Consider the following 15,253-nt stretch of genomic DNA (forward strand, 5'->3'; position numbering starts at 1 on the left):
ACACCTCTACAGAGAGGTGTATAGTAGAGGTGTATAGTCAATGGTAAATGGTACTCCTAGCGGTAGACGCCAGAACTAATTACCATTACCAACTGGCGATCGTTGACCAGATGTCTGGATTGATCTTGTCAAATAAAATTTACTTTTAGAATTAATAAACTAATATTTACAGTATTTACACTTCATGGCGGCCGGATTCATACTCAAAAGTCCATTGCAGTAGTAAAGTATTCCTCAATGGAATAAAAACACTTCCTACTCAGCCATTGTTTTAGTTTGACTTTAAAAGGTTCAAGAAGGAGTTCTTTAATGTGAAGGGGCAGTCTATTGTAGAGCTTGTGTGCTAACACTGGAAAGCAGTCCTTGGTCTTTGATAGCCTACACCTCGGGACATCCACATTCCTTGCAGAGCGCAGGTTGTAATTGTGGTGTTGGTCTCGTGTAATATGAGGGAGCCTAGGGTCAGTTTTCAACAGAAGGAGGCAGTCTAGAATGTATTGGCTATGTATCGTGAGAATGCCGAGCTGCTCAAAAAGTGGTCTGGCATGATCTCGTCTACCACTCGAAGATAAAATTCTAACAGCAGTCTTCTGCATAATCAGAGCTCTAGTAGTGTTCGGAGCATGGCCCCATAAGACCAAGCCATAGCTTAAATGGCAATGAAACAGACCAAAATAGGCTAGTTTAAGATAGTCAGACGTCACCTGGGATTTTAGTTTCCTTAAAAGACAATTAACTCGAGATAACTTTTTGCAAATTACATCAATATGCTGGTTCCAGGTAAGTTTCTCGTCAATGGTAACACCTAACAGTTTGACTGCACTCACACTAGGCCCATCCAACCTGGCTTCAGGGCAGGTCCACAAGCTGCAGAGCAGCTGCTGAGTTTTCCCCTCATTCAACTGCAGTCCGTTTAGCCTAAACCACTCCTTAGCCTCCCCTAGGCAGAAATTCGACCCCGTTGTTAAATTGGCCATGTTACTACCACGATTAATAATGGTAGTGTCATCTGCATATAATAGGGCATCATAGCTCTCTAGGTTGAAATCATTAATTAAGATGATAAAGAGGCTAGGTCCAAGTGTTGAGCCTTGCGGAACTCCGCTCGTAATCGCAGCCACCCCAGATTTTGCACCTTGAATTGATACCACCTGCTGGCGGCCACTGAAGTAGGACGTAAACATCCGTTGAACAGCCCCCCCAGACCCGTACAAGGAGAGTTTCCTTAGAAGCAATTCATGCGATACGCAGTCGAATGCTTTAGATAAGTCCAATAGTGTTAACAGTACGGATTCTTCGGTCTCAAAGGCATTGTGAATAGTCTCAATAGCAGCCCTCACGGCAGAGATGGTTGAACGTTTCCTACGAAAGTATGAAATAAAGTACGAAATAATGCTAACCGCAGCAATGCTGTCGGTCTATATGTAATTCTATTTGTCTATGGTGTGTGGTTTTTAGGAAGATGAACTGTTTGGACGTATTGTAACAAACAGCTTCAGTACAATTTATAGACACTACAGTGGAACTTCAATAAGAAACCCACAATAACAAAAGGCCCTTTATAATGCCGTTTTTTAATTGTATTGATTTTATACGGCCCTTAATTACATGTAATCGCAAGTAGAACAGTATTTTGCTACTGCAAATCACGATAAGGAGTCAACCTTGACAACAAGTGATATTTTTTATCATCTCCACGAGAAACTTCAAGGTTCTACTGTATCTTCACTGTTACATTACAGAATACTCTAGTTACAATCTTAGTTGTTGTATTGCCATTGAATAGATCATCCTTCGCCTTTATTTAAAAAAGTTATAAATATCAAACAAATATCCTTTCTTCTATTTAGCAATCTTCTTCTTCTAATTATTTCTGAAAACCCCTAAGCTCTTTTGCTGTAACAAAAGAATTCATCCCCTAAAACGTGTTTTTCTACATTTTCACTTCAAGATCCCCCTTATTTGTACACCTTTTCAGGATTCAGGGTGTTTCATAATAGTATATTTCGTACCAAGGGCCGAAAATGAGGTTTTGCCGGCTCGAGATAGTTTTCAAGTTCGAGACAAAGTCGAGAACTTAAATCGATCGAGAGCTGCAAAACCATTTCGGCCCGTGGTACGAACGCTATTTTTCACCACACTATACTCTATTACCACTATTCACCACTATAATAATGCTCACTGATAGTCAACACAACTACAAGAAATAATTTGAGGAATCAGCAAAAATAAAAATAAATAGGTGCTAGGCAACGGTGACAATAACACAATTCTATTGCAATGCTATGGATTTTGATTGTGTATTTAAAATGCATTCATGTTTTAAGTAAGTAAGCGGACAGCTGATTTTGCGGCCCCGGCCTGTAAAAACCTGCTCGGTCCCCAAATTACGATGACAGCTGGCATGGCCAGCAAAACGTAACTTTCAGCCACCAATTAACGTATGTAATACAGCCAAAAACATCATAGTGTGGTGAAAACATTCTTTTCCACCACCATGCTGCGTCTCTTTCAAATTCATCCTTCATAAAACTGTATTTTCTTGGAAATCGAAAAAAACTCCTTAAAACTGTTCAACCCTTCGATAAACCTTCTTTCAACTTTCTCTTACCAAAATCAACACTTTCATCTCAACCTTGTTAATTTACAGGGTACGGCTCCCGGGTCACACAAGAGGACTGCATCTCCGCCATCTTCGTCATGTGTCTGCAGAGCATCACGGGAGTGATGATCCAAGCGTTCATGGTGGGTGTGGTATTCGCCAAGCTGTCTCGCCCCAAGAAACGCACCCAGACCTTGCTGTTCAGCAGACACGCGGTCATCTGTCAAAGAGACGGAGAGCTCTGCCTCATGTTCCGGGTGGGAGATATGAGGAAGAGTCACATCATCGAGGCCCATGTCAGGGCACAGCTGATCAGGAGAAAGGTGAAGATTTGTTCTATTGAAATCGTCTCTACCATTTTCTTTAGTTCAAATATTAAAATGGTAAAGACTCTTTCAGAACTAATATGTCTTATTTGGGGTTTGTTTATCATTCATTACGTTTTCTGAAATCTAAGACGATTTGAGGGCAAGTATCTGAAACAAACAAAGTTTTGTATTACAACTTAATCCTGGATTGTTTTAGTATTGGCAAGCAGAGTAATAGGGAAATGCATTGATTCAAGATAACTAAAGCATACGGTTTTTGTGCATATAACAAAGCCACACAATTATATTCTAATTTTCACTCTTTTCTTTCCTTGTCTTGCCAAAACCAACCCTCTTGTGTATTTCTTTTTGGCTTAGACTTAATAATACGTGTATGAAAATTAAGCCAATTGAACTTCGAGAGTGTTCCCAACGCTAAAATTGAGAAATTAAAAGGATTTCGTAAAACCACATTGGCTTGTCATAATATTTACAAGAGTTAGTCTACCTATTCCAAATATCCATTGAGTATAGTATCACTTTTCTACCAGCTTCTATATAGCAGCAACACTGGCCACTTCCTTTACACAAGGCCTCGTAGGTCCGCGTGGCATTTGGCATCTCAGATGCCATTTGGCACCAACGTTAGCTCATGGATAGATGCCAGGTGTCGATCGATTTATCAATCGATAAAACACACAAGTTCTTCTATATTGTCCCATCACTAACTCTTGATCCGGGCTTTGGCCAAGATACAGAACGACTTCCCGGCTATCTTGTTGGAATTCGTGCTCTATATTCAGCCGAAAGAATTGTCGGCACTGGAATTTGTAAGTTAATTGATCTTGAGTGTAGGAAAAGGATTGACTGAGGAATCTAAAAACCAAGAAGCCATCATAGCTGTGATTAAATACAGTCAATGAAACTTTTGACTGGTAAAACTAGAAATTTGATTCCTTTAAACCAATAATTTATCTCCAAATCACAGTTGAGTGCTTCTTGAGCCAGCCAAAAGTTTTAATTAGGATTTTAGGTAACTTTAAAAGAATTTGCTTGTGTTTATTCCTCTTGAAATACTATGATATAATTTTGATTTCACAAAACTAAATTAATTTATATATAATTTCACTCTTGCTATGAAGACTGAGCAATCTCTAACAGGAGCCACAAAAAGGCCTAACTCTACTATTCTTCACTTGTTCTACAGGTCACCAAGGAAGGTGAAGTCCTGCCGTTCTGCCAAACGGAACTGAAGGTCGGTGGGGATGGAGAGGAAGATAAAATCTTCTTCATCTGGCCTACCACGATAGTCCACAAGATCACGTCGTCATCACCTCTGTACGAGCTGTCTGCAGCCGACATGCTCAGGGAGAGGTTCGAGATTGTTGTCATTCTGGAGGGTAAGTATTGTTGAGGATGAAACAGAAAAGAGGAGGGAGAAAAGAAAAAAGTTCCATATTTTTTAAAATCTCATTCGTAGGCTACAATTATTCAAGTTTAAAACAAGTTAATTTCTCATAACATACCCCACATAAAACTACTTCCTTTGTTCCCAAAGATCTGAGTCTGATGAGTCGATTTATAATTAATTACTATCGCAAGGCTATGATCGGATTCATGTGATCGTTGGATCGGATGCGGCCACTGAGCTATAAATTAAACTGGAGGTAGCTCTGAAAGGGCAACTCTGCTAGAAAATCGAGTAATTTTGTTAGGTTGGTAACAAACTCGTCGAATCAGCGCATTGGCTCATGAATTTATGTACAATCCTACAATTCCCTAATTCAGATATACTAGGTACAATCATTGAGCATACACGTACAGATCCTGCAATTAACTGGATCAATGTAGTTTATCCTCATCCCCCAGCACAAATGGCAGCCAACGTCTCGTAGTTCTCCTATTCAGTGGTTACCTCCAGTTGTATCCCTAGTTCAGTGGATAGAGATTTCCAATATAAAGAAAATCCTTCTATCCTAAAAGGAATATTCAACTTTATGTAAGTTAGTACATCTTAAGTTTAAGGTGTGCATCGTACCATTGGGTCGCACAATTATTGCAAAAATAATAACAATTTGTGACTTAGATTTGAACTGGACCTTTCTCGATTTTAAGACTATGGTCTCACCCCTGGTTTTCGCTTATATCATATATCTTTTTATTCGGTGGCATCATTAACTGATAGTCCAATTAGATCATCATTTATAGACTCAATGACAAATGGCTTGGAGCCAATACCGGTCAGGATGAACCCAGAGTCCTTCACTTTACATTACAATCATTAACATGATCAACCCCCATCTCTTTCACTCACCCCCGTCTTACACTTGCAGGGGTAATAGAGTCAACGGGGATGACGACGCAGGCGAGATCCTCCTACCTCCCCAGTGAGATCCTCTGGGGACATCGCTTCCAGACACTGGTGTCCTTCAAGAAGGAGACGGGTGAGCACGAGGTGGACTATAGTCTGTTCAACGACACTTACGAGGTGGACACGCCACTCTGTAGTGCGTCGGAACTGGACAACCTGGCCAGACAGAACAGACCAGGTAAGTTGAGGGATGCTGCGATTGGATACCAAACTCTACACGTTTTATTATACTCTGTATGATGAAACCTGCCCTGGGGACTTTGTAATGTTAAAAGGCCGGGGCCAGTTCTAGGTAGATGGGGGGTCAGGAGACCATAGTTTGATACTTCGTGATTGTGTTGTCCAGAAACAACCACCTTTTGTTTTTCAGACCCTACGATGTTTCATTGATCCAACAAAATTTAGGCAACACAATTTGTTCATTACTCAAACGATACATTTCCTTAACAAATACTGCAACAAATTAGTCACAAGAAATTGTTATTACTCAGGCACACTATTATTATACCAGTCAGACACAAACATTTTCTTTTCACTTAGACACACGCATTTTCAGCGCTCAGATACACCGTCATTTTATTACTATGACACACCATTACTAAAATGAATTTTAAATAGACCACTTTCACAGAATGTTTAAGCCTGATTAAGGTAAGTAAATCTCTTATTCTTTAAAGTACAGACCTGCAACCGATATATTTGAAATATAGTTAAGTATATTTTTTCAGCTAATACATTTTTCAAACAATATATTATCCAAGTCATACAAAAACAAATCTCATGACTCTGTGCTTACAAAATAGCAAATTTGCACACGGTCCTCCCGTGTCGTTTATTATTCATATATTTTCACACTGCTAATATTTTTATCACTACACATTGTGTCATTTTTACAACCCAGTCTCTGTGATCTTTCATCGCACCAACTCTGTGTTATTTTATTACTAAGACATTGCATTGTTCTGTATCTTTGCTTTTGATGTGCGTTGTTTATTGTCCCAACAGTGTGTAGCTTTGTCTATAGCGTTACTCAGACTATTCTTTTAGTATTTTACACATGTTATATGGTAATGAGGTGCCACATGAAATTTTCAGCGTCTTGTACCATCTTATTGGAGTCTAGTAAAGTATACGTATTATATTACAATTTTATTAGGTTTGTTTTACTTTGTACGTTATGTCATTGAAATCGTTTAAATACTGCTAAGAAATGAACACTTTTCTTATAAATTTTTATATTACATATTTTACTCCTAATCATGCGACATAAATATAATAGTTCGCAATTTATCTTCATTCTTGTATGCAAGTGCAATACAAATATAAATACAGAGTAATACTCGTAGTTGTGTTATACGAGTTTAGTTTGCATTCTATTCATTTGAATCACATTATTTTTTTAAATTGTTGCAGTTTAATGTCTTAAATTAGGTTGAATCAAGAGTTTTATTTCAAGCAAAAAATATGACATCTCATAGTACTTCCCGTTACTTTGGCTTAGTTATTATTCGTAAGCTATAGGTTTTATTATATTTAATATGCAGAATGTATGTAAAATGATGGATTCTTGATAACTTAGCTTTAATAACATATTTGACACAACTTACAGTTATATACCAGGATGAATGAAAGAAAATACCTTAATTTGTTTGAGTTTCTCTGTAAGACAGATTGTCATAACGACTAATATAAACTTAAACACCTCCAACACAACCTGATACTATAATACACAATTAATATCCTTATAGCTATAGTTTTGGTTTGGAACTGTTTTAATAGCAAATGCCATATTATATTATTAAAACTATTAAACACACCGTATTCACGTTTTACAGTATTACTTAATCACTACGCACCTCTTACTTAAAAAATACATGTAAACCTATCACATTTATTTTCCAATTATAAGCCATGGGACTGCAATGTAATCAAGTTATGTATTACTGGTCCTAAAATCACTTCCTAAGGTAAAAACACTTAACTGATAAAAAAAAAACGTGTACTGTACAGAAAGTCAAACCCAACCATATGAAATTGTATTCATAATACAGACAAACGAATAAACTTAGTGACATGAATAGTGTGAAACTAATCAATGTTAATATTATTCATTGGAACCTGCAGCCTTGCCCCCCCCATCCCCCCACTCCCCCCATCTACATAAAGAGTTAGTCTATTTGACACGTGATTAAATACTACGTAAACCAAGCACTAAATACAAATTGAATGTTTGAAGCAGAATTATAATGTACCAATGCGGATGAAACTTTTAGACTGCTTTTATTCTTTTAATGTTTTTTTTTTGCTTCGCAATAATTTTTAAATGTACATAAATTTACTTGAAACGTTTAAAGCAGCATTCAAAACGTGATCTTTAAACCAACGCAGATGGGATTGTCAAATTGTTTTGTATAAGGTGTACTGTTTAGGGTGTCCCGTAAAAGTACAACCATTTAGGAATATGGTTCATGGGTCAAAATGAAAACGAGACTAAAACTTCACCCAAAAATGCCTTGCTAGTGAATTTATTCTAGCCATTTAGGTTTGTGTATTTTAAATTTATATGTTACAAAAAATATTTATGATATCTTTATGAGATTTCGTAACCATTTTAAGTAAAAAAACTATTTCGGAAAAATAATCTTTAAAAACAGTTTTTTGTTTAAAAAATAAATGATTTTTTAGTAAATTTTTTGAAATTAAATTAAAATAAAACGGCTGAATTTATAAAAAAAAATGCCAAGGTCACTTTTATTTAGCATTCGAAATTCCCTATCAAAAGACACCAAGTTCAAAAACTTGCAAATAGGTGGGGAATCACGATTTTTAGTTGTCCAGGGCAGGCAAAAAAATAGTCAGGGTCCGTCTGATTTTGCACCTTAAAGCTGTGTACACTATACTATACGTACACTGTACAGTATTATAGTATAATTATAAAGTTAAGCTGAGCTTTGAGTCAATTTGTTTAACATTTTAAAGTCAAATAAAATAAACTTTTAAAAGTCATCAAGCATTGCGTTCTCAAACAATTTGTTATTTTACTCTTTTTAACAATAATAAGTAATTTTATTTAACCAATTTTATGATAGTTAAAAATTGGAATTTTAACTTGCTGCTATTGATCTTCTTTTAAATTGAAAATGTATTTGGAAAGTGTGTGTGCATGTGTATGTGTAAGTGCAATAAATATGTGCATAGAATACAATTGCTGTAGTCGTAGATTTACAAAGTAACGGTTAAAAATAAAAATAGTAAAAGCTTATAATCTACCTGGAATTAAAAAAAAAACTGCAATAATTATTTGTATCTAATATCGATGATAGTTCAAATCATGAATAGCCCACTAAAATTATTATAACACTCTGCTCGAGAAAATTAAATAACAGTATTCAAATTTTCATCATATTGGAGTTACAATTACAAATGTACAAATTATATCAGCCCTTTATGAAAACCTGCAGTTATGAAGGATCTGCAACGCCAAATCGTCACTGTAATCACATAAAATTTACCGCTCTTTTACCCAACTATTCAATAGCCAGTCTCTTTTAGTGGATTTCATAATCTCTGACCGATAGTTCAAAAAAACATATTGCCACTTTTCATTTGGCTATCAATTTATCATGATTTCTAACAGCAGGTTGAAGTTGGATAAAAGAATTTTGTCATAAATGGTTTGTAAAAAGAAAACTTTGAATTAAAGATAAGGATTAGCTATGTAAAAAATAGGAATGGTTCCGTTTCCCCTTGTTTTATTGATATTTACAAGCCGTCAGATAAAAAATAGGATCAGAGCCATTTTGTTTAAAAATTACTATCCAAAACCAAATTTACGTTTGATAAAAAATCCTTTCAAAATCAGTTTCAAAATCTCCTTTACATGAAATAGGCTTAGTAAAATATGCACTACTGAATTTAAACTTGTTTACAAACATCAACCATTGACTTATGCACTTCTCTCCAGATATCCAGAAACACCCTGCGCCCTCCCCTGACGTAACCAGTGTGACACTAGATCCCCAGGGACTTCAGGGACTCCAGGGACTGCAAGGGAAGCCAGACAGCTGTGTAGTCCAGCTTCAGCATGTCCCAGGGCCGGAGTCCCGCATTTGACATCACAGGTAAAAAAAGTATTTTATTTAATTTGCATACTTTCTCAGTATACAAATGATTCTTCGTCAATTCGTCAAATAAGCGTCTTCAATGTTTATCATACCCATGACTATTGTGTCTTATCATGGCGACTTTGCCTATGTTTTTGCCTAAAAATAGTTTATGCTCTCTTTTCCTTAGGAATTTGGCAATTTAATACATTTAACTCTTTAAAAATTGTATTTTGGATGCAAAAACTGAGAACTTGTGGTACCTGATAGGTGATTCTACGTATCTCAGACATATTTGTTTCACGCACAATTTTAAACAAAAATAAAGAATAAAAGACTTAAAATAAATCCTGTAATTTCAAATGTATAGTGTACGTTTTTGATCAATCATTCTACCCTAATTATAAAGCGAACTTCTAAGAATATGTTCTAAATTCACCCCTTCTATTTCCCATGCTTGCAATGTTCCAAGACGCCCATATTTCCACTACTTATCATAGCAGTAGCATTATTATTCTACCGACGGGTGAAGGTGGCAATGACAGCTTCCTAATCAACACAACAAGCAGTTAGTTGAGGAAGGACAGTTAAGTCGCCCCCTACTACTCCCACTAACTCCACGCGCTCTTGTTGCCTTTCTACTGCTGATGTAGTGAACAAACTTGAAGGATTCAAAGGGAAATACTATATAAAAGATCCTTATGTTTACAAGATTGGAAGATCTTACTAAAAGTTATGTAAAGAAGATAGACGAAATAATCTTGAATCACTAATTTTATTTACACATATAAAAGCCAGATATACAACATCACATAAAGAGTCTAGATTAATCACATTAGTTCTTACATGTTGTATGTAGTCTTTTATGTGCCTTTTACGTTGAAGCCACACGTAACAAAATTTATATTCATCCATACATTTGATTTGTCTACGGATTAACCTTATGCAAGCTGGCCATTTATACTATTATTTCATATACATACGAGTAAAACAAGAAGAACTTTTAAAACTAAACTAGGTGAAACCCGTCAAAATTGACGGTTACTGTTGAGGTTTAAAGTAAAGTCAATTAACTATCAATCCATGGTAAATAACCCAACTTTTTGTAACAATTTAGGTTTTTCGTAATTCAGCAGTGTGTCTTAGTAAGTCCGATATTAATAATCAATATCTCAAATTTATGCTGGTATTTTACTGAAGAAGCTGGTGGTTTTAAGATCAAAACATATAGGAGAATGTAACTAGAACTGGTGAAATTTACCTTTAATTAAAGTAAGAATAAAAAAACAAGTTTCTGTTTTTTTGTTCAAGTAATACAGTAGATAAATGAATTATGGCTTGATGAAAAATCTGTGTGTGCATACCTTTAATTTGACAACAAAATTATGAAAATCGGTCGGTTAGAAGAGCCAAACGAACTCGGAAAAGAAAAACCCATATTTTTTAATATATAGGTTAAATTAATCTACAATTAGTTTCCTAATTTCAATACGCAATATTGCCAAAAACGATTACTGAAAACACCGGCAGACAGGTGGCAAGTGTGGTGAAAGAATGCTAAATATTCTCCCTCTCCTGGCAGTCCATGTTTCTTTCTTCTAGTTTGTTGTAAACGTTGTAATCTATTACGTGTAACTTGTAATAACCCAATACTGTAAGTGACCTTGTTCCCAGGGATATCACCTACACTGGGAAGTCTGCGGTGAACAATATTTGTTGTTTAGGAACTAGTTTTAAAAAGGTCAATGAACTTGTGTACTCTTCTCGATCAAACAGTTAGGGACTATTGAAAAATTATACTGAAAAATGACTACTGACTTATACTTGAAATTGAGCTGCGCTGTTAACTACTCATTGTTTTAATTTAAGTATAGGCAAGCGTGGAATGGATATTCTTAGCTGAATATAATTGCTGGAAGAGTGTTATTACCTTTGTAGATTTGTAACTGACGGTATTTAAGATCAGCAAACTATAAACTAGCTGCCATTCAGATTCAGCATAGTATCAAAGTATGGTTTCTCTACCGCTACAAAACATCTACATCGTGTCACCTCATCTAGGTGAAACCTCAGGCACCTCATTCGCTGGCAAAGTAGGCACTAAATGCACTTACTTTAGATTTACAATCAAAATTATTGAATTATTCTAAATTAGTTGTTTTATTTGCAGAACTTGTTTTATTTATCTGAAACTAACATAATCTTGGAAAGATAAGATTGTATTTTCGGTTTAACATGCAAAGACCTTATTGTAACACACGAATTTGGGCACGTTGCCCTCGTAGTTATATAGTCACTCTTGGTTAGAAAAAAAAACAAAAAAAATCTGTACCCTCATACATATTTTTCAGTGTCATGAATCCACTGTTTGTGGATTAGATATTTTAGTTCAAGAAAATTCAATGGTTTTGTATTTGTTTTAAATTAAGAGATTTACTCGTTTACGCGCTTTTGTAATATAATTTTGACAGTTTTTGTAAAAATATGTTTTAGTCGTTATCTTCCCAATTTGTGTTGCATTTGCTTAACAAACACAGTGGTTATGGCCATATTCACCCAGCTGGTGATCCGGGTATACTGGGTAGTGGGTTTACTAGATGCCAGTGATGCCGGGACCGCGTCTCGTTGTCCCTCCGTCTCGTTGTCCCTCCGTCTACTTGTACCTCGAGGCCTAGGGACAACTAGTCGTAGGTACAACTAGACGTAGGTACAAGTAGACGGTGGCTCACCCGACTAGTTGTACCTGCAGATTTTTAGGAGGTACAACTAGACGTAGGTACAAGTAGACGTAGGTACAACTAGACGTGTATCCCACCGACAAGTAGTATCACCTAGCTTGTACGGATGCGACCAGTTGTCCCTACGACTAGTAGTCTCTACGACTAGTAGTCTCTACGACTAGTGGTCCCTCCGTCTAGTAGTCCCTACGTCTAGTTGTACCTACGCGTATTTTGCGTCCTTATAGTCTAGTTGTATCCATCCTTCAATTCGTTACCCTGTTTAATTGATTACTGCACGAGTACTTTTTAATAATACCCTTAATTAAATCAGGAACTGCAGTCGATTGAGTATGATTGGCAAATATTTTTCACCGCAATACGATGTTTTAGTAGTTTTACTTTACAGACGTTAATTGGAGGCTGAAAGCTACGCATTGCTGTCCAGGGTCGAAATGGCAGCTATAGTTGTGATTAAAATTTTCCAGCCCTAGTACCGAAAATCGCTTATTTAATTAAAACATTTATATATATATCATTAAATATACAAGCAGTATATCCCTAATGAATTGCAATAGACCGCTGCCCAGCAATTATGTATTACTATTTTTGCTGATTCCTTTAAATATTTTTTCACATAACCTTAAAGTATTTGCATTGTTTAGTGTGCATATCTTATAGTTTACAATGGATTTCCCAGTGATCAATGAACAATGAAGTGTACAATGAAGTTGAGGTCCAGCGGTTGAAAACTCGACAAAAACTATGCAATGTACTACACATACTTCTCCTTTTAGCGAATTTCCCTATAGGGAAGTAGCTATTACCGTAGGTCTCATGGTAAGACCTAAGCCCGGGACCGATTTACTTTTTCATTTTGATGTCCCCAGAGGCCAAAAACACCATTCGTTCAAATTTTTATATATCTATATATAGAGATATATATATATATGTGTGTGTGTGTGTGTGTGTCCATCCGCACGATAACTTGAGTAATTTTTGTCCGATTTTGATGAAATTTGGTTTGAAGGTGTAAGGCGGGATAAACTTGAATGAGTTCGCGAACCAGCATTATCGGACTATGGGAACGGGGGTTTATGGGGGGTTTTATGGGGTAAAAATAGGTTTTTCCCATTTTTGACTCTAAAAACACCAAATTTCTAAATTTCTTTTCAAACCATTTTGTAGAGCTTAAAAAAACAAATAATTTAGTATATTGAAGCGTTATTATGCGCCTAATTGTTACGGAGAAAATTCAAAAAAATTGTAATTTTAAAATTCCCATGTTATTCTTATGGAGCAGAAGTCAACTGTTGTAGTTTGCTTGTTTATGAAAATATTTTAATCAAATTTGGAAAATACATTAACTTCTTACTAAACCACAGTACCTTTTAACATTTTACATAAAAAAAAACTTGTTTACCCTCCCTGTTGCAGCAAACCTAAGTACTCATTAAACTAATTCTGTTTAAATAGGGAATAAATGTGATATTTTTAAGGAGACATTTTAGTTTAAATCCAATCAGGCAAATGGAAATTCGCTAAGTCTGCAGGTTTGCTGCGGCGGGGGTATTAACATACACTGTAAATAATAAATGTGATTGGAATATGTTCCATTTGTTTTGATTTTATTTTCATAATTAGTTGTTATTTCGTCACCAGCATAGCAACCCGTTAAACCCATGTTAGTTTTAAACATTTGTAATTCTTTTTTTTATGTCTTTTTAGCCTATTTTAATTTATAAAGGCATTCTGTAGATCGACAGGAAAATACATTTCCACCGATATGCGAATATTTTCTCTGTGATGTTCACGAGCTGATAAAAAGGTTGTAAAGAAACATGCTTGCCTACATTATTGATATATTTTCTCAGTTTTGTATAGTTTGGTGAAAAACAGCAATCGTACCACGGACCGATTTCATCTTCGTCTCGAACTTAAACATGATCCCGAGCTGAAAAAAGTCATTTTCGGCCCTAGGTACGAAATATACTCTTAAACTATCGTAGGATCGGTGAATACTAAACTCTATCTTGGAATTGCATACACTCGCTCCTATCTTTAAGTTTACGTTGTTGCCATACAATAAATGTATAAATAAACACAAAAATTCACAAGTTTTGTTGTAAGTACCTATATCATGTATAAATAAAAACATACAATAGCATAATGTGTAAGTGTATTCTGTAAAACTTTAAACAAATATTAGTAAAATAGTTTTCAGGTAAACTAATGTTGAATGAATTAGTTTTAAGTTGTTAAATTAACCTCGACCCGTGCTATATGTTTAATGGAGTTTGTCCGGAAAAATACCATAGTAAAATTAAATCAAATAAATAAAATCAAAAGCAATTCATAACAAAAGAATAATAGATACAGAATGAACGTAATTTCTGAAAATCGACAGGGCCCACATATGCGAAGCCTGTGCGTGGGGACCAAGTTGATTTAATAATTGGCAATTTGTCATAGTCTTGTAACATAACTAACTACCACTACTATAATTATCAATACATTTTCAAAGGAGAAACAAACGTCCGATTATTTCTAGGCAGCCACAACAGATAACTTTAGAAAACTACGTTATAAGAATTAGAACAACTCAAAAATTAAATTGTTAACATGATTTGTTTAGCCTAACGAAGAAAATCATGAAAACCAAATTTAACTCCCATAAGAAAAACATGGGGAGCAATTTCGTTTACGTATAAGCCGAGTGAGATAATAGAAAAATATACGCCGATGCTTGATGGCAAATCTGTGCGTGCATACATTTAATTTGAGACCTCAGTAATAAAAATGGTCGGGTAGCAGAGCCAAACGAATAACCCATTTTCTTAAATTTATAAGATTATTTAATTATTTATTTATTTTAATTATTTATTTATTTTACTTGACTGTTAATACCAAAGCAAAAGCTTCAACTTCGTATGCGTCCGGATTACGAATAAACCTAAAACAATCTTACACCAATTTACCAATAAGTTTAATAAACCAAAATTGCACATACTCCGGACAGATTTCTTATAAAGAGATGCTATGACAATATGATCAAATCTCTATTTAATATCGTTTAGGTTGTGTATTGATTAGTCAGGACATTGATTGAATAAATAAATATTTAAACAGTATATATACTAAAACATAAATAC

General features: G+C 35.3%; 1 protein-coding gene across 7 annotated transcripts in view; it reads left to right on the plus strand.

Moving 5' to 3' along the window:
- The window catches only part of LOC129001675 (G protein-activated inward rectifier potassium channel 3-like), a 97,646-nt gene that overhangs the window by 72,988 nt on the left and 9,405 nt on the right, over positions 1 to 15,253 (plus strand). For all 7 annotated transcript variants that reach the window (XM_054429058.1, XM_054429064.1, XM_054429059.1 and 4 more), the window contains 4 exons: positions 2,651 to 2,925; positions 4,118 to 4,310; positions 5,244 to 5,459; positions 9,246 to 9,402. In XM_054429058.1, the coding sequence (XP_054285033.1) occupies positions 2,651 to 2,925; positions 4,118 to 4,310; positions 5,244 to 5,459; positions 9,246 to 9,394 (833 nt within the window). In that variant the 3' untranslated portion in view covers positions 9,395 to 9,402. The remainder of the gene's footprint in view (positions 1 to 2,650; positions 2,926 to 4,117; positions 4,311 to 5,243; positions 5,460 to 9,245; positions 9,403 to 15,253) is intronic.

This window comes from Macrosteles quadrilineatus, unplaced genomic scaffold (genome assembly GCF_028750875.1).
Source record: "Macrosteles quadrilineatus isolate MER2022 unplaced genomic scaffold, UCM_ALF_1.0 Scaffold_8__2_contigs__length_117827958, whole genome shotgun sequence".
NCBI lineage: Eukaryota > Metazoa > Arthropoda > Insecta > Hemiptera > Cicadellidae > Macrosteles > Macrosteles quadrilineatus.